This window comes from Ambystoma mexicanum, chromosome 2p (genome assembly GCF_040938575.1).
Source record: "Ambystoma mexicanum isolate Mex_15411 chromosome 2p, UKY_AmexF1_1, whole genome shotgun sequence".
NCBI classification, from domain to species: Eukaryota; Metazoa; Chordata; class Amphibia; order Caudata; family Ambystomatidae; genus Ambystoma; species Ambystoma mexicanum.
The window spans coordinates 1,461,653,875-1,461,680,196 of record NC_090923.1 but is presented as its reverse complement, the minus strand read 5'-3'; the positions used below and the strand labels follow the sequence as shown (position 1 = coordinate 1,461,680,196).

Sequence of the window (26,322 nt, the reverse complement as noted above, 5' to 3'; positions counted from 1 at the left end):
TTTTTGAGCGTAGGGAGTAGCAAAGGGAGAAGTTTCTCCTTGATTATGTCCTTTTTGTTTCTGGTCGGGAGGGCAGGCGCTATCAAGGACGGCATGCGAAGAGAAGCTACAATATTGAAGGTGATAATGTGGTGGTCTCACCATAGGCAAGGGGTAATGGCCAGGACATTAATATTGCAGTTAGTGCTGGCTAGCCAGTCAAGGGTCCTACCTTTAGAATGCGTAGGCTCTTGGAAGTGCAAAGTGAAGCCAGAGTTAGAGAGGGCGTTTTCTAAATCTAGTGCCGTAGGATTTTTGGGGTCGCCAAGTCCCAGGTTAAGGTCGCCAAGGATAGTAATTTGTGAGTTTGTTTTAGCATCGTCAAGGAGGAGGGTGGATATTTCGCCAACAAAGGAAGGTGCGGGGCTTGGAGGCCTGTAGATTAGGGGGAGGGTGGCTGTTTGATTGGGTGTTAGTGCGAGTTTGACTGATAGTAGTTCAGCAGACTCAAGTTTAGTGTTGTTCAATTCTCTTAAATCCAAAGAGATTTTGTGGATGATGGCTAGGCCACCACCTCTAGAGTGGGAGGCTGAGGTACGGTCGCATCTCATTATGCTGAAGCCGGGAGGGAGGGCATGGGACAATGAATGGCAATGAAGTCAAGATCAGACGAAGTTATAAGGTCTGCTAGATCTAAAGCGTGCGCTGGGAGGGATCTGGCGTTGATGAGGGCGCCCTTAATAACCGGCAAGTTTGCCTCGGTAGGGGGGGTTTGCTGTTGGCAGGCGCATTAGATGAGCAGGCTGGAGTATGTCGTATTTGCTTGGGGCGGTTACTACGGGTTGGGCGAATGCGGAATCTGGTGCCTAATCTTTTGTTTCTGAGAGATAGGGAGCACGGTTGGTTTGGGGTGGGTTTGTTAGCAAAATGTTTCAACCAGAGGGCTGGGTCATTGGGGTATGGGTTAAAGTCAGTGTTGAGGTGAAGGAGGCCTATGGAAGGTGTCATGGGGTCCATTGAGGTGGTAGCCGGGTGCAGGGTCAGGGAGATAAGACTCGGGGGAGACAGGGTGTCTGATGGCTGAGGGTGTGTAAACTGTGGCTGGGCAATAGTTATAGCTTCAGAGGGCGGAATGTGGTACAATATAAGGAGGAGCGCCCTACGTGCTAAGGAGCATGGTGGATGGGCACGTAGGGGGAGACTTCCCGACAGTGGGCATCATCAATGGTAGGCAGATTCAACTTAGCTAATGCAGTGCAAAATCAAAGGTAGGCAGATTCAACTTAGCTAATGCAGTGCAAAATCAAAGGTAGGCAGATTCAACTTAGCTAATGCAGTGCAAAATCAAAGGTAGGCAGATTCAACCTAGCTAATGCGGTGCAAAAACAATGGTGGGCAGATTCAACTTAGCTAATGCAGTGCAAAATCAAAGGTAGACAGATTCAACTTAGCTAATGCAGTGCAAAATCAATGGTAGGCAGAATCGACTTAGCTAATGCAGTGCAAAATCAAAGGTAGGCAGATTCAACTTAGCTAATGCAGTGCAAAATCAAAGGTAGGCAGATTCAACCTAGCTAATGCGGTGCAAAAACAATGGTGGGCAGATTCAATTTAGCTGATGCAGTGCAAAAACAATGGTAGGCAGAGTCAAGTATGCATCGTGGGCTGTATGGGCAGGGCTAAGGGTATGCATGCTAGGCAGCAGGCTGGTCTCACAGAAGGTACATAATACAGAGATAGTACACTAGTAAGAGGATGCCGGTTGTGTCTGGTCAATAGACATAGTGAGCATGTCAGATAGTAAGGTGGGCAGACTGGCTTTGGTGAGTTTGGGGGCAAGGTGAGTTGGCAGAGAATATTCAGGCTGGAGTTCACTTTTCTTACCAGTTCACGGCTAGGCAGATTGGTATAATGAGGTGTGAAGCTTCATCAGATGTGAGTTGGGCAAAGGGGCGGGCCATGGGTTCTGACTGGCTCACGACAGGCTCTGGACAGGAAACAAGCCTTATTTTTGTGGGCCTTGTTGCAGTGGGGCCGGCTTCGCCTGTCGGTCAGTGATTGTTAGATATAAGTGTGATGGCAGCCAATCACTCAGCAGGCTGCGATCTCCGGTTGGTTCGAGGTGACAAGGGGTATCAGGGAATGCTGGCGGCCATCTTAGATGGTAGTTGCCCTCGTGGCAGTCAATGGCCAGGCAGAAACAAAATGCAGGGCAGCGCTGTAGCTGCGGGCTGACTGTATTTAAAGAGGAGCCGGAAGATATTATGATAAAAAAGCGCTCGATGCGGGTGGCGGGCCGTCGCTTCAATACAACAAGTAATGCGGCGTAGAAATGCTGGGGGTGTCGGGGGCCAGTTGGCTCAGCTTACGTGATGCTGGATGCCGGGGTGTACTGCTCCTTTAGTGTTGAGGGAGCTCCTGCTCCACCCACGGCTGGAGATACCATAGTATAGTAGTGACAGAGGCAGTAATAATGGTTGAGAGTAGAGGTAGGTAGTGGAGTAGTGAGTCAGAGAAACAGGCAGATTTGTAGTTGGTAGTAGACGCTGTTCATGCGCACTATTGAGTAGAAAAATAAGTATATTGACAGTAGTAGTAGTAGGATGTAAAGGAAATAAAGGGGGTAGTGTTATAATGGTGTGTGAGAATAGGAGTAGCTAGTGGTAAGAGTAGAGAGAGAGCACATCTATAAAAAGAAGAATAGCGAGAGGCAAGGAAGTAGAGTGGGAGGAAAGGAATGACGACGGTAGTAGGAGGTAGCGACAGAAGTAGGGACAGTAAGAAGTGATAGAGTTGAGAAGTGAGCAGAGAAGTCAGATGAAAGGGTTGAGGTGGAAGGCGGAGTGAGAGAACGGAGGAATACTAGTAACGTGGGAGGAAAACCTCTTATGATCCCAGTGCAGTAAAGAGTCAGGTAAGAACATGTGCGGTAGAAGGTAGAGGGATACTGGAGGGAAAAGGGTACCCGGGAGTTAGCCAACCCTTTTATGGAAAACACAAATAGGATTAGTCCGAACAACAGACAGATAAGTGTCCACGTTGGCGAGCTGCTAACACCCCGTTAAGGATGCCTGGGCTAGGCAGGGGTAAACCGGCAGGAAATAGCTAGAGGGGAGACTGCCCTAGCAGCACATTACCCAAGACCCCATTAGCCCTGAGACCTTCCCAGGAATCCATTAGAACAACCATGTGTTATTTTAAATAAACACCCTTGAAACTTTTATTATTAGGGTATTTATTGAGCTCAGGCATATCTTTGGGAAGCAACAGAGCGCTTTGCAATCATGGAACTTCATCCAGTCTCTATCCAAAAAAAAATCAAAAAATAGTCATAGGAGCCCCTCTGCGAGAATGACCACAGCTAAATGACCTGTTCTTTGGGAAGCTACCCACTTGAGAGTCCGTAGCCACAATTTAGCTCACTGTGCCATCGACAGAAGGGAAATATCGATTTGCATATCAGTCTTTGTCCCGCCCACACGGGCAGTCCAGCACCGAAATGCTATGGCAATTCTCTTCTCAACAAGAGTACCAACAGCAACCCCAGACACGCGTTTCAGCCTTGTTGGGCCTCATCAGTGAGGTGGAGCTGTGCCTCTGCGAGCACAGTGACCTTTCACAGAAGGGAAATATCCATTTTGTTTTTCTTCCAGTTTCTAGCGTGCTTATTTGTGGCGGGCTGCCCCATCAGAGTCATTTGCACAGTGAGATAACATGTCTCTGAAGGTTTACCTCTCATTAGCCCGGGCTAACCAGGATATTAACTTTGTATTGCTGAAATGTAGTGTTCTTGTATTTGCTTGGAGATCTCAAACTTGTGATGAGCTGACCCGTATTGTCTTCATCTCCAGGTGTCCCGCGCTGTTCTGGATCACATGCTGTCCTGTGAGTATTTGCTGTGCCTAATGTGCCTTTGGTAGTCTGTTCAATATTGTAAACTAACTACGGTACTCATGTCAACATATGGCCTACTAGAACTGTTTAAACAATTAGTCCCCCATAATAGTCAGCCTATGTAAAGACCTTTTAAAATTGTAATGGTTGTAAATTTATGTTAGAGGTGCACATGAAGAATGTGCATCTATTATGTTGCAAGTGGGAAGGCTTGGAGTTGGTGAGTATGCGTGTTATAATACTACCCATTTACTGCAGGGTTTAGGATCTTTACCTTGAAAAAGATCTGGTAATTGTGTGCAGCCCGCCTGCTTCTATCCTGAAAAAGCCTGTGGGTCGAGGCCCGGAGTGAACTGTGGATTGTAAAACAATGGTGGGAAGGGTGAATGAAACGTGAATTGGTATTGTTTAATCGCTAAGTCCCAAACTTCCTACACCACGTTTGTGATTCTACTCCTGTGAATATTGGGAGAGTGATCACACTTGGGGAGCCATAAGGTATCCCCGAGCTGTGGACCTCCTATTGCACGTTCCATCTGGACCCAGCGTTTTCCCGCATATGGTCCCCTCCAATCTTTCACTATACAAATTTGTGCAGCTTGGTAAAATGTCCAAAAATGTTTGAGACCCAAGCCTCCCTTATTTGTAGGGGTCATTAAAACATCATCGACTACACGTGCTGGCTTATTGTGCCAAACAAATGCTGATATCGCTTTATCTAGCTTTTTAAAGAAGGGAGCCAGTACCCGGATAGGGAGTGCCTGAAAGAAATAAAGTGCTTTTGGAAGAATAACCATTTTTATTGAATTATTTCAACCTAGCCAGGAGACCATCATCGGACTCCATTTATTTAGTTGCCCCAAGTTTTCTTTTAATAAGGGGGGATAATTAGCCTCATACATCTTGGAAATTGTGGGGGTTATGGTAACCCTAAGAGTTTAATTTCATTTTGCGCCCAACCAAATTGTGTGTGTGATCGCAGAGTATGCACTTCTGTAGGTGAAAGGGAAAGGTTTAGAATTTCGGATTTAGAATGGTTAAAGGATAGTTCCGGGACTTTTTTTTTTATTGTCCCTACGGTTCGGCCATGTGTTTTTAAGCATAAATCGGTAGATCGTAGAAAACTTTCCTATGGACCTTACCTGACTTTTCGTCCATTAACGCACTCGAAATCAGCCGCCATTTTCTAATAATCCTATCATTTCCCCCCATCGCCCTGGCTCACCTGCTTTTGCGGCACTAAATCAAATCCCCCGCCCCTGAAACAGACTTTATCAAAACATTCATATTCCCCGCCTCTATCCGTGACGTGACTGTGCTGCGTAGGCAAACGCGCCCAGGCGTCTTCTACGCGACTACACACAGAACCCGGATTCCCAACACAGATCAGCTCACAACACAGCGCGCCACAATTGGGAATATGAAACTGTACTTTTAAATCAAACCGCAAGATTGTAAATTTGGTAAAGTACATTTATTTGACATCAAATGTTTAGAGAATATTCAGCGATTTGCATTTTTATTTGCTCACGTTCCAAAAAGTTCGTTTTTGAGGCACGCGATGTTCCTTTGCTGTACACAGGGTCTTAGATCATCTCACAATACAGCGCCACAATTCGGAATATGAAACTGTGGTTTAAAAGCAAACGGCAAGATTGTCCATTTGGCAAAGTACATTTATTGGACATCAAATGTTTAGAGAATATTCTGCGATTTGCATTTTTCTTTGCTCTCGATCCAAAATAGTTCGTCTTGAGGCAAGCGATGTTCGCGTGCAGTACACAGGGTGTTGGTTTACGATAAAATAAGCTCTTCGGTCGCACTGATAATCGCATGGCTGTTCCAACAACGAGGCACTAGGCCACCACGACGGTCTGTATGTTGCATCTAGCCGTTAGTACCGCGTAAGGGCATACTTGTACTTGGCGATCGTCCCATAAAATGGTCAGGGTGCTAACGTTGTTCACGCGGAGAAGCAACTGGCGGTTATAAAAGCCATCCGCCGGTGTCTGGTACTCGTGAAACATACAATAATGAAGGATGTACCTGTTTTAAAAACATAAAAAATGAAATTAGTCTCACCATCAGATCTTTATTAAAATTATTCATTTTATATATTAGGTCGGGAAATTATTTCATAGCTAGGACAGTGCAACTGGGTATTATACGTCAAGGGGGGGCTGTAGGATACTGAGACAGTCCCCCAGTGCAGGGGTTGACAGGGAGGCAGTGCAGGTGGAGAGTGGAAGGGCCCAGGACCGAGGTCGCAGACAGTGGACCAGTTGTAGCAGGGGAGAGGGAGAGAGAAAGCAGAAGCAAAGAGGAAGGTTTTGAGGTGCTTCCGTAAAAGGAGATGGTTCTCCTCAAGATAGTGCGCGGTACAAAACAATATGCCACATAGAAAGAACAAATACAACTTAACCCGTCTTTAAAGCTACTGTATAGTAATTAAATTGCGGTATAAACTCATCTAAAGAGTTACTTACATTATATTTGCATTTTCCATTGTGTCTGTGCGTAGGGCAGCCCCGAAATACCACTCCTTCTATGCCGACGTTATTTCTTCTAATGAACGAACATTAAATGGCTTTCGTTTCTGAAATTATATTCATTATCGTTTCTTACGTTATTGCCCCACACCCCCAAAAAGAAGTCTTTCGGGATGGTCCCGGCCTGTCAAGGTCAAATAACAATAGAACCTTATACTGAGTCGTGGGCCATTCCGGCACCCGAGAAAAAAATCAAAGCAGCTGACCTTCACTTTGAACGAGCACACATTCCTAGTTAGCTACATTCAGTGTAAGGCCATCTCACAGGACTCACAGAGCAATCACTTTTATTTACACAATACATAGCTACACATATTCAATGGGCCTGCGACATGAGGAGACTCGAGAGAACAGACAATCAAATTACAATCATTTAAACCGTGATGTGTATTTCTCAATGAGCTCTTCTTTAGGTGGACATGGAACAGAGGCAATGTTAGGTGGCAATGCAGTTGTCCCCTGCACAGGTTCGTTCACAACTCCATGTATGTGCCTATCTAGGACATCAACAATAAGTCTCTCAATAAAGTCATATTGCATATCCTCAAACACTGGTTTGATAACCCATTGTTTACTTCTTTTTGTGAAGGCCTTATTGTAGCGAAGCGTCCCTAAAGTTCCGGTCGTCCTACTTTGTTGACGGCCAACATTATGGTTATGTGCCAAGACCGCTAGAAGAGTCCGATTTATCATGCCCTCCATGCCAAAATGCAATCGTTTTGGCCTGTACTTTAGGCACATATTGTGGAACACCTCCAAATCTCCTGTGTGGCAGAATTCCGTGAGTCCCCTCAAATCTCTTCTTATAGTTTTATCAAATACAATCTTTTCAATGGCTTTGTGAGTGGGTGATGAAGGAATCAACCACTTCTTCTTCCGTGCCTCCTCTGTGGACAAATGGCCATGTTCACAATTGTGGAAATGTTGGTTTGTGGTCCAGCGGTGAACGTTGCTACAGTGTAGCATTACTGACCGCCATTTTTCCAGTAGAATTTCCAACGACCCTCCACATGTTTTTGAGCTCCACCAAAGATGGTTGCTGATTGACTTGGACCACTGTGAAATACCTTGCATATCTTTTTTTTTTACCTGCAGCCGACATTTTTTTATTGATTGTTTTTGCAAGATGCCAAACGTCAAATTGGTGATTTATATTTTTGTACTTTTCTCTCATTGTCTTGGCAATTGAAACGTGTCTGTCCGTGGCTATCAGGTCGATCACCATTCCCCACGATTGTAGTTCTTGCAATGATGCTACAAAGCCAACTTTCTCCATGGCCACTGAGGATGTACTTTGTGACACCTGCACGACCACCGAACTCACAATTTTCTTACTTTCCATGTCCTGAAAGTGGTAGGTGCAGTACTTGGCTGAAAATCCTGGGCTGTCGCACTGTCCATCACCGGCTAGCCTGAACCGTTTGCCCGCGAATGTACTATCAATAGACATTTTTTCCATTCTCCAAGCTTCGCTAATGGCTGGAAATAGATAATCGGTTTGGTATTTGTAGAACTGAGTTTTCGCAATGAAATGGATTCCCACAAACTGAAAGAAAGACTCTAACTTTTTAAAACTTGAACCACTAAAAAGTGCAGCCGCTGCACAAAGTAGATTGCCTGCTGGCAGTTGCCCCAGCATGGGTTGTGCAGACCATGAGAAAGGATGATATTTTGTACAGGTGGCATGTATTTTAAGGTTAGTGCCTCGAATTGCACGAGATACATTAATCAATGGCTCCCCACATACTTCCCCACCAACCGAATGCCCACATTTCATCCGAATAATATCAATCAAACAACTATCGAATACAATGAATTTGGCCTCTTTCCTTATACTGTCACTCTGCATCCCAGCTGGTTCGGCCTGTAACGTTGAGGACATGTCACTCACATGAAAGGTAGAATCTCTGATATCGGCTTCCGCTATGTTCAGTGATATTGATGGTGTTTCATTGTCGTCCACTTCATTCACTTCCATTGCAACATCTGTTCCTTCTCCGGCGATGGGTGAATAAAACAATTTCTTCAACTTTCTCGCGGTCTTAGTTTTTGCGGGTGTGGATTCTGTGAATTGATCTCCGACTGCATCCGAACTACCAGGAGGACATTCACTATCAACGGCTGGATGTGGTATAGCTCCGTTGTCAATCACTTCATATTCTTCCCATTGGCACGATGCAGCTCCAGTCTCAAGTCCCTGCCAAAAGGTTTGACAAGCAACATCTCTCGTTCGCTTCACTGTCTGTGTAGATCTAGTTCGTACACCCACTCGCAACTAGAGGACAGATTGGAAAAGGGATGTTCAGTTTAAACACAACTTACAGTATTGAACTATTAACAGTGAAAAACAACATAATATAGTGACCAGGACACTAACCTTCTTTTGCTTTCTTTTCTTTGAAACTTTCTTGCCTCGAACTTCAACATAGGGACGCTGTTGCTCCGACTCGTGTGTGCATGTCTCCACTTCCTCTTGCGCTGCAACGACTATATTTTCATGATAAGCACATCCATCACGCACTGACGCTCCATCGACTCCCTGAAACTTTCATTAGTATGTATAATAATATTGAAAACACAAAATGTACTTGGGGACCAATACCCACGTACATCTCAATAGCAAAACACGAATGAAAGCTTTGTGTAGAACATTCAAATGACAATTATTCATGCATTGTTGATCTAGTTAGATGGAACTGTCAAGATCCATACCTCGGGCTCCTCATAGACTTCCATTGATGATATTATTGAAGATGATGCTTCAGTAACTCCCTGAAACACAGTAATTGCATTAGTATGGTTTTCTATTTTGTTAAAAAGAACATACACTTTGTGCAGGCGTCAACGGCTCATCTAAATAGACCTGCACAAATGATCAGTTGTCTAAAATAAATAATGGATATCTAAATATGATTCGATTTGCTCGATCGTTGGAAGTGTCACCACCCAGATATCTGCATCAACTACTAGGGGTGATGTTCTTGTAGAAGAAGCTCTGTCATCTCCCTGAAACATAGTACTTGCGTTAATAAAGAAGGAAGTATAGCGGATGTAATCACTTCATATGATTTCGCTTGATCGAACTGTCAGTATCCATACCTCGAAATGCATAAGAACATCAAGGGACGATGTAACTGCGGTGCACACTTCTACAAGCTGTTGCGCCGACCCGTAACTGCATGCTCCCCCTTCTTCTTGGACTAATGCTCCATCGACTCCCTGAAACATAGGACTTTCATTAGTAATGAACACAATATTGAAAAAAGAAGACACATAGGAGGGCGACGACAGAAGGACATATCAATGGCTAAAAACGAAAGAAACATCGTGTGTAACAATCACGCTACAAGAATGCAAGATCTGATGATCTCCATCGATGGAACTGTCCGGAAACGTACCTCGAGCATCTGAGTGACATCAACGGTTGTCGTCAATACGTTGGACTCCTCAGCATCTCCCTGAAAGACAGTACTTGCATTATTTTGGAAAACAATAATTATAACTGAAAACAAAGACTAGAGGACGAGTACAAGGGTGTACCATTAGGTAAAATAATCACACGATAAATTAAAACTATTGATTTACATGCCTAAAACAAGTCAGTGGCAGAATAGCTAAGTAAGATTACCCGATAGGCGCTTGAAGTGGCTGATGACTGCAATAACGACACGGATGGAGAATCTTCCGCCTTCATATTGAGTGGATACATAAATGGGGAAATTATTGTTAGCTAATGCTACACACTACCGCAAGGCCGAGAGATAAATACGTAAACTTGACTCACCAGTGGAGGGATGTGGACGAATAGAGTGGGAATAGCGGTTGAGAGCAATTTTCGCCTCGCTCGCGGTGTGTTCTTCTTTATTAGCAATGATGTGGAGTACATGTCTGAGCTAAAGTGCCTGCTGCAGATGCGGTATCGATCACCCCTCTTGTCCGCAAAGACTTCTAGGACTCTACTTTCAAGCTCAGACGGTGGATATCCGCAATATCGGACCCATTCTCTTATCTGATCTATTGTCTTAGGGAAAACATGCATTATAGTACCTTCAGATTTATTATGGGTCTTCGAAGGGCAACCGCCAATGGAACAGGCAGGCATTATGGAAAGTTCTGAAAAGTAAAGATCAACAATTCTCTATGAATACCAATGTGTTAAAAAATTAAATGACACATAAAAGGTTCAATGCAAGGTTCGTTTTGGTTCTTGGAACTATACACGTTATTCACATGCGGATAAGTATTTGAATAACTTAAAAAAATAGAAAGATAATTTGACTAAACTCAGAACATGTGACTAGTTCCTTGCATGTACTGTCTTGAACGAAATGAAATTGGACGCAAAATGATTATGGTACATGGCCTTACCTTGACGAACAGGGATCAGAGTAGTTTCTTGTCGTAGAACAGGGAGCAGTTCAAAGGTTGCAAACTGACGAGATTCCTCGAAGTGGTCACGGAAGTTCACAGAGACGAAGAGCAGATAACCAGCACCTTCACGGGTTGACTAGCAAAGCGCAAAGAAGTTCTCATTAGAATATGAAGTGGGTTATAAAGAATTCGAAACAGGGGTGTGTTTGTGAATGAATGACGTGTATATGTCGTGGCATTATGCGGTTTGCAGGGGGCCGTCCAGCGTGAGGGGGGATGCTTGGCAGGAGACACGGGGTCTGGAGGTAGACATGGGAACAACAACCCATGCTCTATAGACCACTTTGAAGTGTACATGGTCTTTGGCACCTCTTGGCCTTTATCGCTCCCTGACAGCTCCACTTGCCAGCACAAGTACCCCGGTGCGAACTGCCTTTGATAGGGCGGGGGGGGGGTGGATTGGGGCGGTGGTCGTGCAAACAAGACTCGTTTGCCGCAGGGCCTCACCAAGGAGAGGCCATCTAACTGCATGTAAGAGGCAGGCTGCAGGATCTAGTACATGGAAGGCAGGGGGTGAGTTTATAAATACTTCACCCTCCCAGGAGAATATATGGGTGCAGTTCACCCTGGAGACCCTGGATGCCTAGGCAGTTAGTCAGCAGCAGGCTGGCCTGTGGTGGCCACGGCGGCACGTGCCAGAGGGGGTCATCTCTGTACCCGGTGCCCAAAAGGATGATTTATTATGATCAACCATATGGATTATTTACCTATAACCATGTTTTGTATCAATAAAATCCAACGGCCTTCCTTTTATTGCCAACGCTTGAACAAAGTGGTGTGGTAAGTATTTTTGGGGGAGGAGGCAAGGCCGGGAGGCTTGATGCCAACCCGCAAAATAACATATGTATGTCTGCTGCATATGGGTTCAACGGTTATGTGGATTGAAGGTGGGTGGCCAGCGTGAGGGAGGATGCTGGCCTGAGACATGTGGTGTGACAAGACAAGGCACAGGAAGACTATTCAATGGAGACACACTAGATTCATTTAAAAAATAAAAACAACCATTGTTAAAATATATGTTGGGTTTTATTTTAGATCTTAATTTCAATTGAACATAAATAATAAACATTACACATTGTAAAGTTCCGGTTGCAGCACATCCAGGGAAAATCCGCGGTATTGTCCACTGTCGCTGGGGAAATGTTGTCTAATGGCAAGTACCGCACAGGCAGGTATTACTCTCCGAACACCGGTGTCCGAGCCTCCTGTGAAGCCACCAAGTGAAGCAACGATAGGCCACCAGCCTGTACCACCTGTGAAAATGAAAGATGCAAACTGTATTAAAATGACAAAACTTTCTTATCACTGTCGATTCAGGTAAAAAATGTCATTCTGCTTTGAAAAAAATTCTATCTAGAAAATGCACAATATGGAACCAATTTACATGCATTCGAATGATATGTAGATGTAATTTTATATGTGGGAGACGACCATGAAATAGTAGTGGCATCACTGACATCACAACCAGAGTATACTTACTCGTTACTCGGATTACGCGGACAAACAGTGCCGCGAAGTTCGTGCATAAGCACCATCATCATCCTCAACACGGTCCGTGAGAGGCAGGCTTCCCTGAACTCTGGCAGCTCGGTGATGCATTGCGGACTTGGCTCGCCTTCCGAAATGTAGGCCAAGCACCCGGAATTTTCACGGCAGCAGCAGTTCTCCTCCTCAGTTGGCATTAGCTCGCACCAATTGCACGTGCACCAGGTGGAGACGCCGTCCATGCGACATGGTCCAGGCTCTTCATCCGTTGACTGGTCCTCCCAACTGCCGTCCGAATCCCCATCGTTTTCGCGTGCTTGCCTTTCCAGTAGTTCTTCCTCGGTGTACTCGGGCTCGTACATATACGGCATTATTGTAGCCATTGTGTGGTAAAGAAAGTAAAATATTTTACAGAGATGGTACAGGTGTTCACAAGGCCTACAAGCGGCGAAGGTAGCTGACCAGAGCACAGAAACGAGTCACAGAATACTCAAAGTAACACAGAGAGAGTAATGGAATCGAAAATCTGCTGCTGTGTGTTGTGAAACGGTGTGTTTATACTTATAGAGGAAAGAGGCGTACTGCCATTTCCATGGCGACACGTCATTAGCTGAGGCGCAGCGATTGTTGACACGAAACGTGCTTTGGCGTTGGGAAATGGGCGGTACGCGTCTGCTGATGTCAGGCTCAGGGGCGGGGGATTTGATTTAGTGCCGCAAAAGCAGGTGAGCCAGGGCGATGGGGGGGAAATGATAGGATTATTAGAAAATGGCGGCTGATTTCGAGTGCGTTAATGGACGAAAAGTCGGGTAAGGTCCATAGGAAAGTTTTCTACGATCTACCGATTTATGCTTAAAAACACATGGCCGAACCGTAGGGACAATAAAAAAAAAGTCCCGGAACTATCCTTTAATTTTTAGACCTGCTACCACTCCATACCTCCCTAATTCTCGTTCCACTACTTGTAAGGTGTTAAGTAGATCGGATGCCAGGAGCTGCATGTCGTTTGCATAAGCCATGATTTTGTGTGAGGGGGAGAAAGTTGTCCGTAAATCAACAATCAAGCGGATGGTTGCCTATAATTTGCCCTGATTTTTTTTCTTCACCTTCTCTAGTATACGACAGGTATGCCTGATGTTATCGTGCGTTTGATGATTTTTATGAACCCAGATTGATCTGGGTGTATGATTGTTCGAAGTAAATCCTTGATTCTATTAGCTAATATTTTAGAATACACTTTAGAGTGCAAATTTATAAGAGCAATGGGCCGATATGATCCACATCTACTTGGATCCAGGCTTTGGAAACACATGCTCGGCCTCTTCCATTGCTGATGCTATGCGACCTGATTGTATACAAGAATTATACAAGTAAGTGAGTGTAGGGATTAACACTGTCCGGTAGATCTTGTAAAATAAAGCCGGAAATCCATCTGGTATGGGCGATTTATTCAGAGGAAGAGCGTTTATCACCCTTAGTACTTCTACTTGGGTAATGTCCAACTCAAGGCAATCCCAATCCTCCGGGGTTATCCGGGGAAGAGTAACTGCATCTAAGTACGCAACCTGAGCTCTTGCCTCAAGAGATTCCCATTGGTAAAGGTCTGAATAAATATATGAAACTGTGAGACAATTTGTGGGGTTTCTGTCACCTTGACCCCCTGAGGGTACATGAATCGACTGGATGATTTGTGATGCTGTTCTCTGGTGCAATTGTCTGGCTAATAGACAATCTACCTTATTGGCTTTTAGATATTACTTTGGCTTGAGATGTAACAAGGATTTTTCTTCCTTTTTTTCCATGGTGTAAATTTAACTTGCCCACCACAGATCTGTATGCTCTTTGAATAGAAGGGCTGGCTTTTGTTTTCATTTTTCCCATTATCTGTCAGAGCTCTTCCTCTTATTCTAACTCTAACGCCATCTTTTGGTTGCGTCTAAGAGCTGCTTCTGCTATTAAAACTCTGCGAAGAGTGGCTTTAAATGCATCCCATGTCACATTTACTGAGGTCTCCTGAATCAGATTAAACTCAAAGAACTCCCCAATTTCTCCTTCAGTTTTGATTCTCAGCGCTGAGTCTGCCACAAAGTCAGATAGTAATCGCCAAACCCATAACCTCTGATTCCCCCCCCTGCTAGCTTGAAGTTTATGATCAGAGAGTGTAATCGCCTGACAAGTAATTTGGGTGCCAAATCCTAAAAGGCACTTAGAATCCATGCAAGATCTATGCGTGAGAAAGACTGGTGAACACGTGAATGAAATGTATATCCTCTCTCCAACCCCTTGAGTGATGGCCAGACATCTATCAAGGCCAACATTGCACATTTTTGAAACAGCAATCTAGATGGCAGGGTTGCGTGAAACGTTTAATGTTGATCAGATCCCAGGTGGGGTCCCAAACCAAATTGAAATCTCCTAGAAGGATTATTTCACCCTCGCTGAAAGATTCCAATAGCGTAAGAGTCGATTTATAAAAGCCCTCTTGACCAGTGTTAGGAGCGTAAATTGAAGCCACCGTTCACTTCTTTAGGTGCAGCGTCAATATGGCAAAAATATAGCGGCCTTCTTTATGGATATTTGTTCGGTGGACTTTGATTTGAAGACCAGACCCTATTGCTATCAACACCCTGGATACTTTATCCACTGCATTTGCCTGTATTACCACCGGCTAGCGTCGTAACCTAAGTTTATTTCTGTCAGCCAGACAAGTATGTGTCTCTTGGAGCATCACCAGATCCGATTGTTAATGCCCCAAGAGAGATTCCAGCTTCCTACGCTTCACTGGGGCATTAAGACCCCTGATATTCAACGTTGGGCACTTGAATTTTCTTGGTAGAAATAACCTCTCATAAAATTCCTACTTCAATCAGACAGTGCATTCTTTGACATTATACTTAACAGCCATGAATCCCGAGACCCCCCACTTTGTTCACCCAACCCCATTCTACTTTTCCCTCCCTAACCCTAACTGCCCCAACCCCCAAAACTTTGCCCCCTGTTGTGTGCCACGGTACCTAACATAATCTAGGGACCGAGACCCCAGCTGCAAGTCAACTTTAACCCCCAGGGTAAGGTTCAGGGTACCCTAGTGCCCCCATCTGTTACCTGAACAGATGAGTTCCAAGGTGGTGTGCTCAGTCTTTGTAGTAGTCAAAAAAAGATATTGGTGCTTAATCCTTGCCCTTACCTCCAGCCAAGCTTCTTTATCCTGGGGTTTGAGTTAGGCACTCTGAGTCGCACCTTCCAGTCCTCTTGATTTTTTACCTTGTCTTTTCTTCCACGTCGGGTTGAAGTCATCCATTCGCAGGGTCTAGATTGCTGAGCCAAGCAACCATCCACGGCCGCCGGGCCCACGGTGGTGTCTTCTATTTGTAGTAGGGCAATAACTGATTCTCAGGCGATTATCCGGTGTTGTCTCCCTTCCAAAGAAAAAAACAATCCAAAAGGAAAAGTCCATCTGTATTTAATTTCTTTCAACTATAGAGCCCTCACCACCGGATGCATCTCATAGCGCTTTTGAAGGGTAATCTGTGACAGATCCTAATAAAGCTGGATCTCGCTTCAATTATAAGTGATTGGTGAAGAGGCCCTAGCCTCCCTGACAATCTGTTCCTTTCGTGAGAATGACGTGCAGGCTGCTTAGAACATCCCGTGGGCGAGCACTGGGGTTGTTTCTTTTCGAGCCTGTTCTGTGTACCCTGTCCAACGCGACGATACCTGCCTCTTCGCCTGTAATTAAGTCTCAGAATATATGGCTTACAGTGTCTTTCAGATCTGCGTCTCTGATCGTTTCTGGAAGATTTGGTATCCGTATGTTGGAACGTCTGGCTCTGTTCTTGAGGTCTTTAAACTGTATTTCGAGATTGTGAGTTAACCTGGCCAACTCTTCTAGGGCAATATAAGATTGTCTAGTCTCCTCTGTTACTTCCTGGATGCCAATTACTGCCTAATTTCTGTTGTGAAAGAGGTGAACTGCACTTGAACTGAGGCAAGAAATTTGTCCTGGAATTCTTGGAAACTAGTTGCAAAATCCTCCTTAGAGGCAGCCATTTCTGGATTAAGGGGTATGGATTCTTCAACTAGGTTATCTGCTAGTGTGTTTCCGGGTACAGGTGTTGCCTGGGCCATTGCCCACAGTCTTTGTAGACGACTGGTGCAATTTGAGGAGTCTGGGCACACCCTGCCTGGATACTCTTCTTTCTTCCACTCGGCATGTGGTGCTGAAGTTACTGTGCCATTTTTTTCCGCTATCTGTTTTGGTGTTGCTGTTACAGCTGGCAGCCCCCACCAGGTGAAAGACAGACCACTATCAATTGTCCTGGCGTCGAAAAGACACCTTGTGTCCTTCCCCCTTATGTTTTGCCTAGAGATATGCCAGAGCCTTGCTGGTGTAACACTTGCTTAACCACTGGCCTTCCCCTTATCTTTAATGTTGTTAAAGCTGAGATTTTTGGCTCTGATTATGCTTATGCTGCCCCTCTGCTGTGTATGGTGTCTTTGGGAGGGCTGCCCAGGGTGAAAAGGACCTGTTCTCATAGGCTGGGTCAGACGCTGCAGGTGCCTGGTCAGGTTTCCGCTTGCTTTGCTTTGAGGCCCGAGTTGGAGAAAATCCTTATTGGCGGCACCTTCATAGGCTGATACACAATTTTAGGAGCCACACCCAGCTAATGGCCTGTGTTCTCGCGGCACATTCGTCGCTCTGGAGCTGTCTTGGTGGTGGAACGCCACAAATCCCCTGTGCCTGGGGTCTTCTCCGGTGACACCCCTCTACAGTGTAGTCATTAGGGGGTGGGGCAGGTGCCCTAATGCAGGGTGCATGCGACGGAGCTCCCGGGCGCATGTCTTCAAGGTGCAGCAGTCATTTTGGAATCCTCAAAACACAGTGACTTTTAATAGTATGTCTTTAAATACACTCAGGATAATAGCTCCATCTTATAAAATTGATGCTAAATGTATATATTGGATACAGAAATGATGGGGACTGTGAACAAACTAAAGGACTAGACTACCGATTTGAGATGATATGCCATCTGGGTCCTCACGTTATATATGTGATATACTAAATGCTATGGTGTTGATTCTGATATGGAAAACTCTGGAGATTTAGATGTTTAGGGTTTCTGCTTATTGAGGGTTTCATTGAGAGGTTTCTTTACAGAATACATAGAGATGCGTATAGATACGAGGGAGGAACTCTGTCCTTTTTCTATTATAGGCATAGTTTTCCATACCAGTGAATCCATTGTAGTTAATTTCTGGTGCTTTTGCTACATACATACCCAATTATATGCTAAGCAAACTATTCTAATGCAAGGCATTCTTCTGAACATTAGAGGGATTTTTGTAACACAGAAAATGGTCTGCGAAGTACTGTGACGCGCTCCTCTCTCCATATTCAGCCGTGAATCTATGAATAGGTGCCAAGGACAAGGGCTTGATGTGCACATCCCACAAGACACAACCCATGTGGTCCGGACAGGGGGGATCCCTAACGCAGCTGCTAAGTTTGATTTACTATTGCGAACATGTCACGTTGATGACGTAATTGTGTAAGGCGATGACGTCACAATGTGAGGGGTATTTACAAGGCGGACATCACAGCACAATTTTCTCTGCGGCGCACCAGCGAGCAAAGCTGCTCGAACGAACAGGGTAAGGTAACTTCCCTATTTTAAGCCAGCAAGGGATTAGAGGGCATCAGCACCCTCACTGGTTCAGGAATAAGGTGTTAATTCATATTATCTGGCTTATTCCAGATCAAGCATTTGCTGTACAGCATGGGGCTAAAAACACAGGACCCCCCCCTCATCAGAAAATGTTTGCGAGAGTGATCCACTCAAGTAAGTTGAAATCAGATACAGCTATGGTTAGTGAAAGATTGAGGCAAGCATCAACATGGTTTCCTTTACAACTGGGTTTACTTAAATAACTTCTGCAGCTCCAAGGATTGGGAGTTCAAACAAGAAGCATCCATTCTATGTGGATCCTCACACCGTGATTTGGGGGAGAGATCATTCCATAAACTCCACCAAGTAAGAGTTATTTATAAACTTCGTTGAGAAGGATTCCGAGTTGATTAGTTCATTGGGAATACATCATGCCCTAATTTTTATCTTTTCCAATAGAGTGCAAGAACATCCAACCAGTGTATGAGGTAAGATGGGGGTATAGTGATACCATTAGATATTGAGACATTTGTTAGACTGTTTAAACTATAATTGTTGAAACTACAACTTTGTAAGTGGGGGTGTTTTTTGCCTTATAGGTGAGGAGAATGAGGATAAGCTGATACTCATCCGTACAGGAGAAACAGCTAGAGCAACATGAACGGTTGCATTGCGGTCGAAAGCATTAGACTAAACTACACCACTCGGGTGGATTATGGAATTTCTAACCTGTTACCCTTGTGGCTAAAGGTTTGCTAGGTCTAGTCATAAGACCATTTAAGTATGTTTTTGTTGTGCCTTTATCCCCATAGGGATCCTCAGAAAGATAAGGGAGATAGAACAGTGGACTCCATCTCAAGCCACTCTATGATGCACACATGTTCTGCCCTTGATGAATGTCTGGTAGAGTCCAGCCATAGACGACAGATGTATATAAATTGGACTAAGACAAACATAGTGTGACAAATTAGTCTAGATGACCAACGCTATGAGTAATCGGGTCACAGTGACTTGAAAATCAATGCGTAAAGCATATAATTGTGTATCAGTTTTGTACTAATTGATTGCAAATTTGATGTATGTTTTTTTAACATTTTCTATATCGAAGTGTAGTGTGGTGGTAATATTTTTTTATTAATTGCATACTAAAATTGAGATTTAAATTTTTGTAAAAGATTGAAACATTGAGGAGGGCTATTATTTGTTTCAAAGGTCATCCAAAAGTTAATGAGAACACTAGTAGTGACATTTACTTAAGGACTTTTTTTGGTTTACCTAATATACGCATTCCCACTTAGTAGGAAGGTCTGTTACCCCTTAGTGGGCTCAGCCAGAGTGAGAAAACTGGTTTCCAATTAAACAGAAGCACAAAAACAAGTCTACACTATATGTGATAAAAGAATTCCTAGAATCTGATTCCAAGGTGGCGGCCAGTGTGGGAAGACGTGTGTGAGTGTCTCTCCCCACCGGGTCGCATCCAAAGATTGACAATAATGCAAATGCAGAGATCCACAGTCCCCAACATACGGAGTAGTGACTGGGGGATGGTCATCGGTCTCCACGGGGAAGAAAGAAGTGCAAATGCAGAGAGGAGAGGGTGCGGCAAGTGAGATGGCCTGTAGCGCAGAAACCAGTGAGGGACAATCGTGGAGAGAAAGAAAAGCGTGCCTCACACAGAAGCTCTGAACGGCTCAGGACGACACCACGGACCAGAACCCACCCTGGTGCGGCCCACAAAACTGCAGCACTTAGGAGAGCCTGCCAACGTAAGAGATCGCCCGCAGCCGGGGTGGTTGTTGGGGATTGAAGGAAGAGCTGACAGCTTCGGCGGATTGGCGGCAGACGAGGCGAACAGCGGGCAGTGTAGACTCCAAACGGAAGGGAGCCACAGAACAAGTAAGCCACAGACACCCTTGAAGCACTTATAATATGGCATTTATAACCCGCCTTTACACAACATATCACCAGACACGTAAAGGATAAAACACCCCATAACGCAGCAGTGCAAAGCTTTCGAACGATGTCCGGAGCCGGTTATAATACCTAATGACCCGTCTGCGAGCTAGCAAGTGAAGACTCACGATCCATATATAACGATCTAAAGGCATTTGACTGCAGGGTATACGTGCAAAGAATAGCCAGGTCTCACACAAAGCATGCCCAGAATTATCAAGCAGGGGAGTAAATAGGAAGTACATCCTCCAAAATCAAAGGCAACAGCAGATGTGGGGAGGTCACACCATAAGGGATATTTATACCGTACATAACTGGAACAAGCAAAAGAGAGAGGAGTGGCATCAGAGAATAACCGGGGGTCCTAGAGGAACATTTTTAGGAAAAGCAAAGATACGGATACACCCCACACACAGGTGCAGGAACACATGAAGGGGCACAGATACAAAGCAGAGGACTCGGGACCAGATTCAATGTCAAAGACAAGAAGAAAAGCAGCACAGTTGACTCCAATACATCCCTCCGCCAGACAAGAACACAGCATCAAACAGCTGTGGAGTGGGGACACTATCACACAGCAGCGCAGTGGGGGAACGATGCAAAAAGCTCAAACTCCCGACCCACACCAAGCTCCGACAATGGCGACCACTAAAGAAGATATGCAAACCTGGTTTAAGGAGTTTTAAGAGCAGTTTATGGCCTCCTTCCACAACCAATTTGAGACACTAATGGAAGAAATGAAACAAACAGTACAAGAACTGAGGGTGGATATTGCTAAGCTGGAAGACCGGACCGACATCTTGGAAAAAGTGGTTCAAAACGTGGAGGAAGAAGCTCTACAAAACAGGGAGACCAAGGAACATCTGGTCCGCCTCACCCACAACTTAGAAATACAATGCAAGGATCTCGAAAACCGTTCCCGGAGATATAACCTCAGGATAAAACATATGGTGGAATTGGTGGAGGACATACTGGCTAGCAACGGGGAAGAAGAGATACAAGTGAACAGACTACATCGGGTTGGCCCAAGGAGAACGGTGGATCGGGCGCACACGCTCAAGGGATGTGTTGGTAGCCTTCTCCTTATACCCCGGAAGGAACACATTTTACGGAAAGCTAGAATGGCTGGACAAATCGGGATGAACGGGACGTAAATACAGCTTTATCAGGACCTAGCCCAATCCACGTTACAGAAAAGGAGAGGAATGGGCCCCGTAGTGAAATTCTTGGCGTCAAAACAAATAAGATATAAGTGGACATTCCCGACCAGAAGGGAAAAGTTGGAACAAGGGTCCAATAGTGGAGGGAATTCCAGGGAGACTGAGCAACAATGGAAGAGATAAGAGTTTTGATGTTTGATGTTTAATGTACGAGGCCTGAATACCGCAGTGAAAAGAAAACAGCTGGAAACCTATCTATGCAGGGAGAAAATAGATGTAATTATGCTACAAGAAACGCATGTCAATAAAAAAGATACAGGCAAAGTGAGAATAAGAGGGTTCACACAACTATATCAGGCTAATACGGAAGAAAAGAAAGCAGGGGTACTAATTGGTTTCCATCAAAGATTGAGAGTACCGATATACGATACATGGTCAGATAAAGAGGGGTGGATAATATTTGTAAAAGGGACCCTGGAGGGCACCCCTCTACGTTTGTGTCCATTTACGCCCCGAATGTGTGGCAGGACAGGTTTATGCGATATACCTTGGCGAAATTAGAAAACATTACCAAAGGCGAAATAATGATGGCAGTAGACCTCAACTTGGCTTGGCATCCTAAAACCGATACGAGTGGCAACCCAATACAGGGTATGAGGGCCCCCTCAAAGTTGTCACAGCGTAAAATAGATACGCTATCCCTCCATGATGTATGGAAAGAGGTAAAGGGCAGCGAACAGGGTTATATGCACTACTCCCATGTACACCACACAATGTCAAGGATATACTATATATGGGTAACACCGGGCCTTATGGGGAAAATCAGCGGAATGGAACTAGGCCCAATTTCACTATCAGATCATGCCCCACTCTGGATGGAAAACGCGGCTATGTCAGTGGAAACTTCCAAAAGGCCTTCTACAAGACCCCATATACGGGAACATAATTAGAGAACAGATTGAAGAATGTTTTGGACAAAACGACTCGGAAGAAATCTCACAAGAGACGATCTGGGATGCCTTTAAGGCAGTCATAAGGGGACATCTGATAGCTCTTAAAGCTGGGAAAGATAAACAAATCCACCATTGGGAAAGAGAACTAGAAGGGAAACTATGGGATATTCAGGGGGCAATGGTAAAGAATCCTAATAATGAGCTGAAAAACTCTCTGTGACATGTCCAAGCTCAACTAGAAACAATTAGAATGAAACGTGCAGAGAAAGGTCTTCTTCATCTGAAACATTGGCATTATATGAAAGCTAATAAGGCAGACAAACATCTAGCCAGACAAAGACAACTGTGGGATAAGCAACGATTAGAAAAGTGCAAAATAAAATGGGGGTAATACAAGCGAGGAATGAAGATATAGGAGACATTTTTAGAGAATACTTTCAGACCCTATACACATCAGATGATCCACTAGGTCGCTGCTAGATGGAGTATCTGGCCAAATTAAGATTACCACGGATAACCAGGGAAGAGCAGATTCTTCTAGATGCAGACATAACAGTAGAAGAAGTTAAAGAAGCTATAGCAGAACTGCCCTTGAATAAAGCCCCGGGCCCGGACGGATTCACTGCAGTTTTCTGTAGGAATTATAACAATGAATTGGCCCAAATCCTTGAACATGTTCAATTTGGCAAGCATAGAGGAAACATTACCCCGTCGATGAATGAGGCAAAGCTGCTAGTTTTCCACAACAGGGGAAAGACCTGACACTTCCGGGCTCCTACAGACCGATTGCATTAATTAACTTGAATGCAAAGCTATATACAAAAGTCCTACCAAATAGACTGCAGTATTTGCTCCCCAAGTTAATAGGGCAAGACTAATCAGACTTTATTCCCACTAGACATACCTACGATAATACAAGTAAAATAATCCACCTAATTGGGAAAATTGGCATAACGCAAATCCCAGCGACACTAGTCTAGCTGGATGCAGAAAAAGCATTCGACCGGGTCGAATGGTGTCTATTGTTTCGTACCCTGGAATATATGGGATTTGGGGGGCCGTTCATCAAAATGGTGACAGCGAATTATAACATACCGGGTATTCGCATTGCCTTGATTGGCACGGGGACAAAACAGGGATGTCCCGTCATCACTTCTTTATGCAATCTTGCTGGAACCCCTTCTAATCAAAATTCGCGATATGGACCATCTCAGGGAATAGTAATGGTGGGCATCTCACACAAGGTGGTTGCATGCACGGATGACATGCTGATCGCAATGACGGAGCCTGAGTGCTCACTCCCGGCACTTATGCAGGAACAGGAGGCATACGGGGGAATCTCGGGATTAAAAATCAACAGGCAGAAATCGGAAATCCTGATCTTCGCGGGAGATCAGATAATGATCAATAGGCTAGCTACCAATATGCGATTGAAAGTGCCAGAAAAAGGAGTCGAGTATTTAGGTATAACCCTCACAAAAAAGATGGAACAACTATATGGAGCAAACTACTCGCAAATGCTGGCTAGATTTAAACGAGATCTCGAGAGATGCAATCCGCTTATGATAACTTGGTGGGGAAGGATGACCTCAATAATAATGAATATATTGCAGAAAGTATAACATTACTTTCAGGCACTACTGATTAGAGTGCCAAAAACATTCTTTAAAGCCCTTAACAAAGCCCTATCTATATACATATGGGAAAAAAAACAGGGTAGGAAGGATAATACTTACGACTCCGAAAAATAAAGGCGGGATGGCCTTTGCACACTTTTATAAATGCTATGATGCGTCGCAATTTCGGGTGATAAGAGAGTGGCACGCAGAAGGGACAAACAAGATTTGGGTGGGCCAGGATAGAGCCATAGCAGGAACCGTGCTAACAGAACTGTTGTGGAAAGACAAACGGCATAGACACCTGTTAGGAAAGATTTCGTAATTGTAGGTAATTTTCCTTCCATGTGGCAACCCCTAAACTTTTTGCTGTTGTTTTTCACCTTGTTCTTGACTTTGCCAGAGAAGTGCAGCCTTCTGCTGCACTCCTCTGGGCTTTCGCTCCTTTTCTTACGGGGAAACTGACATGCCCTTAAGACATTCAGTACCGGGGAACGCTGTTTCCCGTAGGTTCTTTTATCATATTGCGGCTTTAGTGCAACATGACACAAGAGGGCACTGTAAGCTAAGTTACAGCTCTCTTGGGTCTCTAGCCTTCTACAGGCCCTAGATACTAGTTTAGGATTGTATTTGATCGGTGCAAGTCATTCAGGGACTGGAATGGTGGCAGCGATCGTTTTGTGTATTTTGAGCTCCTTTTGGCGTTCTAAGCGCGTTTTTCGCGCTGAACCCAAAATGGTGGCCTGGCTCCCAAAATGGCCATACCACGAGGCTCCTTTGTCTTGTCCACTGACCATCTTGCTCCCTTCACCTTCCCTGGGTCGAGCTGACCCGTGGCCTTCCTTATTTGGGCATGTACTTTCCCGCGAAACACGGATGCTTTCGCGGGCTTCTACATGTCGTTTGTGTGCCTCCAGGGTGTGGGCTGGGATGTCTGGTCCCAATACACATCCTGGGTGCCAGAGAGTCTAGGGTGGTGTGAATGCCTGGGACCACCGTGGTCCGTGATTGGTCCACGAATGGTGTGTGTGTTGATGAGCGGATCTCCCATTGGCTCCCCTCCGTTTTGGCGCGAAGGGAACCGTGGATAAGAGGGGGCTGGAAACACCACTACCATGTCGATCTCCTGAGTTCTCACGAACGAAGGAATACAGGAGCCAAGTATCCTGCAACCAAGAGGCTGGACCGAGGAATCGCTGGTGACCCGCTGAAGGACTCCTCCTTTGCACTGCTGTCGTCCTGTGAAACCCTTTCCTCCTTTGATCGAACCAGAAGGCCTGTACTGGTGCTTCGACCTTTGGAATAGCAGGAACAGCTATTCCCGGCGACTTCATCATCTCCTGCCAAGTAAGCCTTCGGAAGCGTCTCTGGGCCATCCAGGTGACTGACCAGCTTACAAGGGAGTCCTGCTCTGTAACCGCCGCCAGGTTGTGTTGTATTTCGAGTCCTTGTCACTCTCCCACGCTTCGTGCACTTGGCGTTCCCAGGTCTGAAGGGAGGAGTGTACATTTGGCTCAGATACACACGGCCGCTCCGTTGTCCTGCTGCGGCAACAAACTGTGCTGGTTTCTTCGATTGGGACGTCTTTTTGCTCTACACGACGACGAGGCATTCCCGACTCTTCTGAACCTGCCAGCTGCTGAAACTAACTTGGAGAAGCCTGGGTCTGCTTGCTTCGGGGAACGGTGAGTAGTATAGCTAGGATCTGGTCGCCCTCCTGCAGTAGCCCATTGCTTTTCCCTGCTGTGTAAAAACAGCACCCTTTTGTCCGTACTCGCGCTCTGCTTCTGCTCGCTGTGGAGGCTGCGCTTGAGTCGCGGAACCTGTTCTTCTTCTGTTGTGCACTAGCCCGAACTGCCTGACTTCCTCCGAAGAGCTTCTCCTTTTGCCCGTTGGCACCAGCGTGTGCAGGTACTTTGAGCACAAGGCTCCACTCTTCGCAGGGCTCGGACTTCCATCTAGTTAGGTGCCTCTGAAGGCGAACTGAGTCTAAAGCATTATCGCACTGCCTGTTTTCCTTCCCTTTCAGGTGGACTACACATTTCGTGCCTCTAATGCTTGAGACTGTCGTATTTGTATATATATTGTGTTGATATGGTATGTGTTGGTTTAATATTGTGATATTGTGATTTTCTCGCTACGGTCATTGTTTTAAAGGCCTTAAAATAAATGTGTATATATTTTTGATATAACAACTGTTTGGAGTAGTTTGTAAGCGCTCTTGCTTTGTGTGCTCATTGCGGGCTTTCAGTCACCCTCACCCCTCTTGAGACCTAGTCTTGACCGCCGCGATCGCTACCTTGATTGGTCTGGCTCGTCCAGAGGTTACCCTGTTCCAAGTAATTAGGTTGGCCTTCTGAACTTCTGCGCCACCAGGACAGAGTTCAGAAATCCGTCTTAACAACACCCGAATCAAAAGATCAGTGAAGATATGGGAGCAAGCCTGGATGTATGGGACGAGACAACAAAAAAAGGGGTACTAACAGAGCATTCCACCCCATTTAGTCCAATGTTTGGGAAACCAGATTTTCAGCCGCGGATGGAAAGGGAAGTGTATACTAAATGGGAGGAAGCAGGCTGTGTAAAGATATGCAATATGTACCAGAATCAAGTAATTACATCTTTTGAGGACTGTA

The 26,322-nt window shown here is 45.1% G+C and overlaps 1 protein-coding gene across 6 annotated transcripts in view; it reads left to right on the top strand.

Annotated features, from left to right (window-relative positions):
- The window catches only part of FANCA (FA complementation group A), a 3,206,914-nt gene that overhangs the window by 529,692 nt on the left and 2,650,900 nt on the right, over window positions 1-26,322 (top strand). For all 6 annotated transcript variants that reach the window (XM_069646037.1, XM_069646039.1, XM_069646038.1 and 3 more), the window contains exon 9: window positions 3,831-3,864. In XM_069646037.1, coding sequence (XP_069502138.1) covers window positions 3,831-3,864 — 34 coding nt within the window. The remainder of the gene's footprint in view (window positions 1-3,830; window positions 3,865-26,322) is intronic.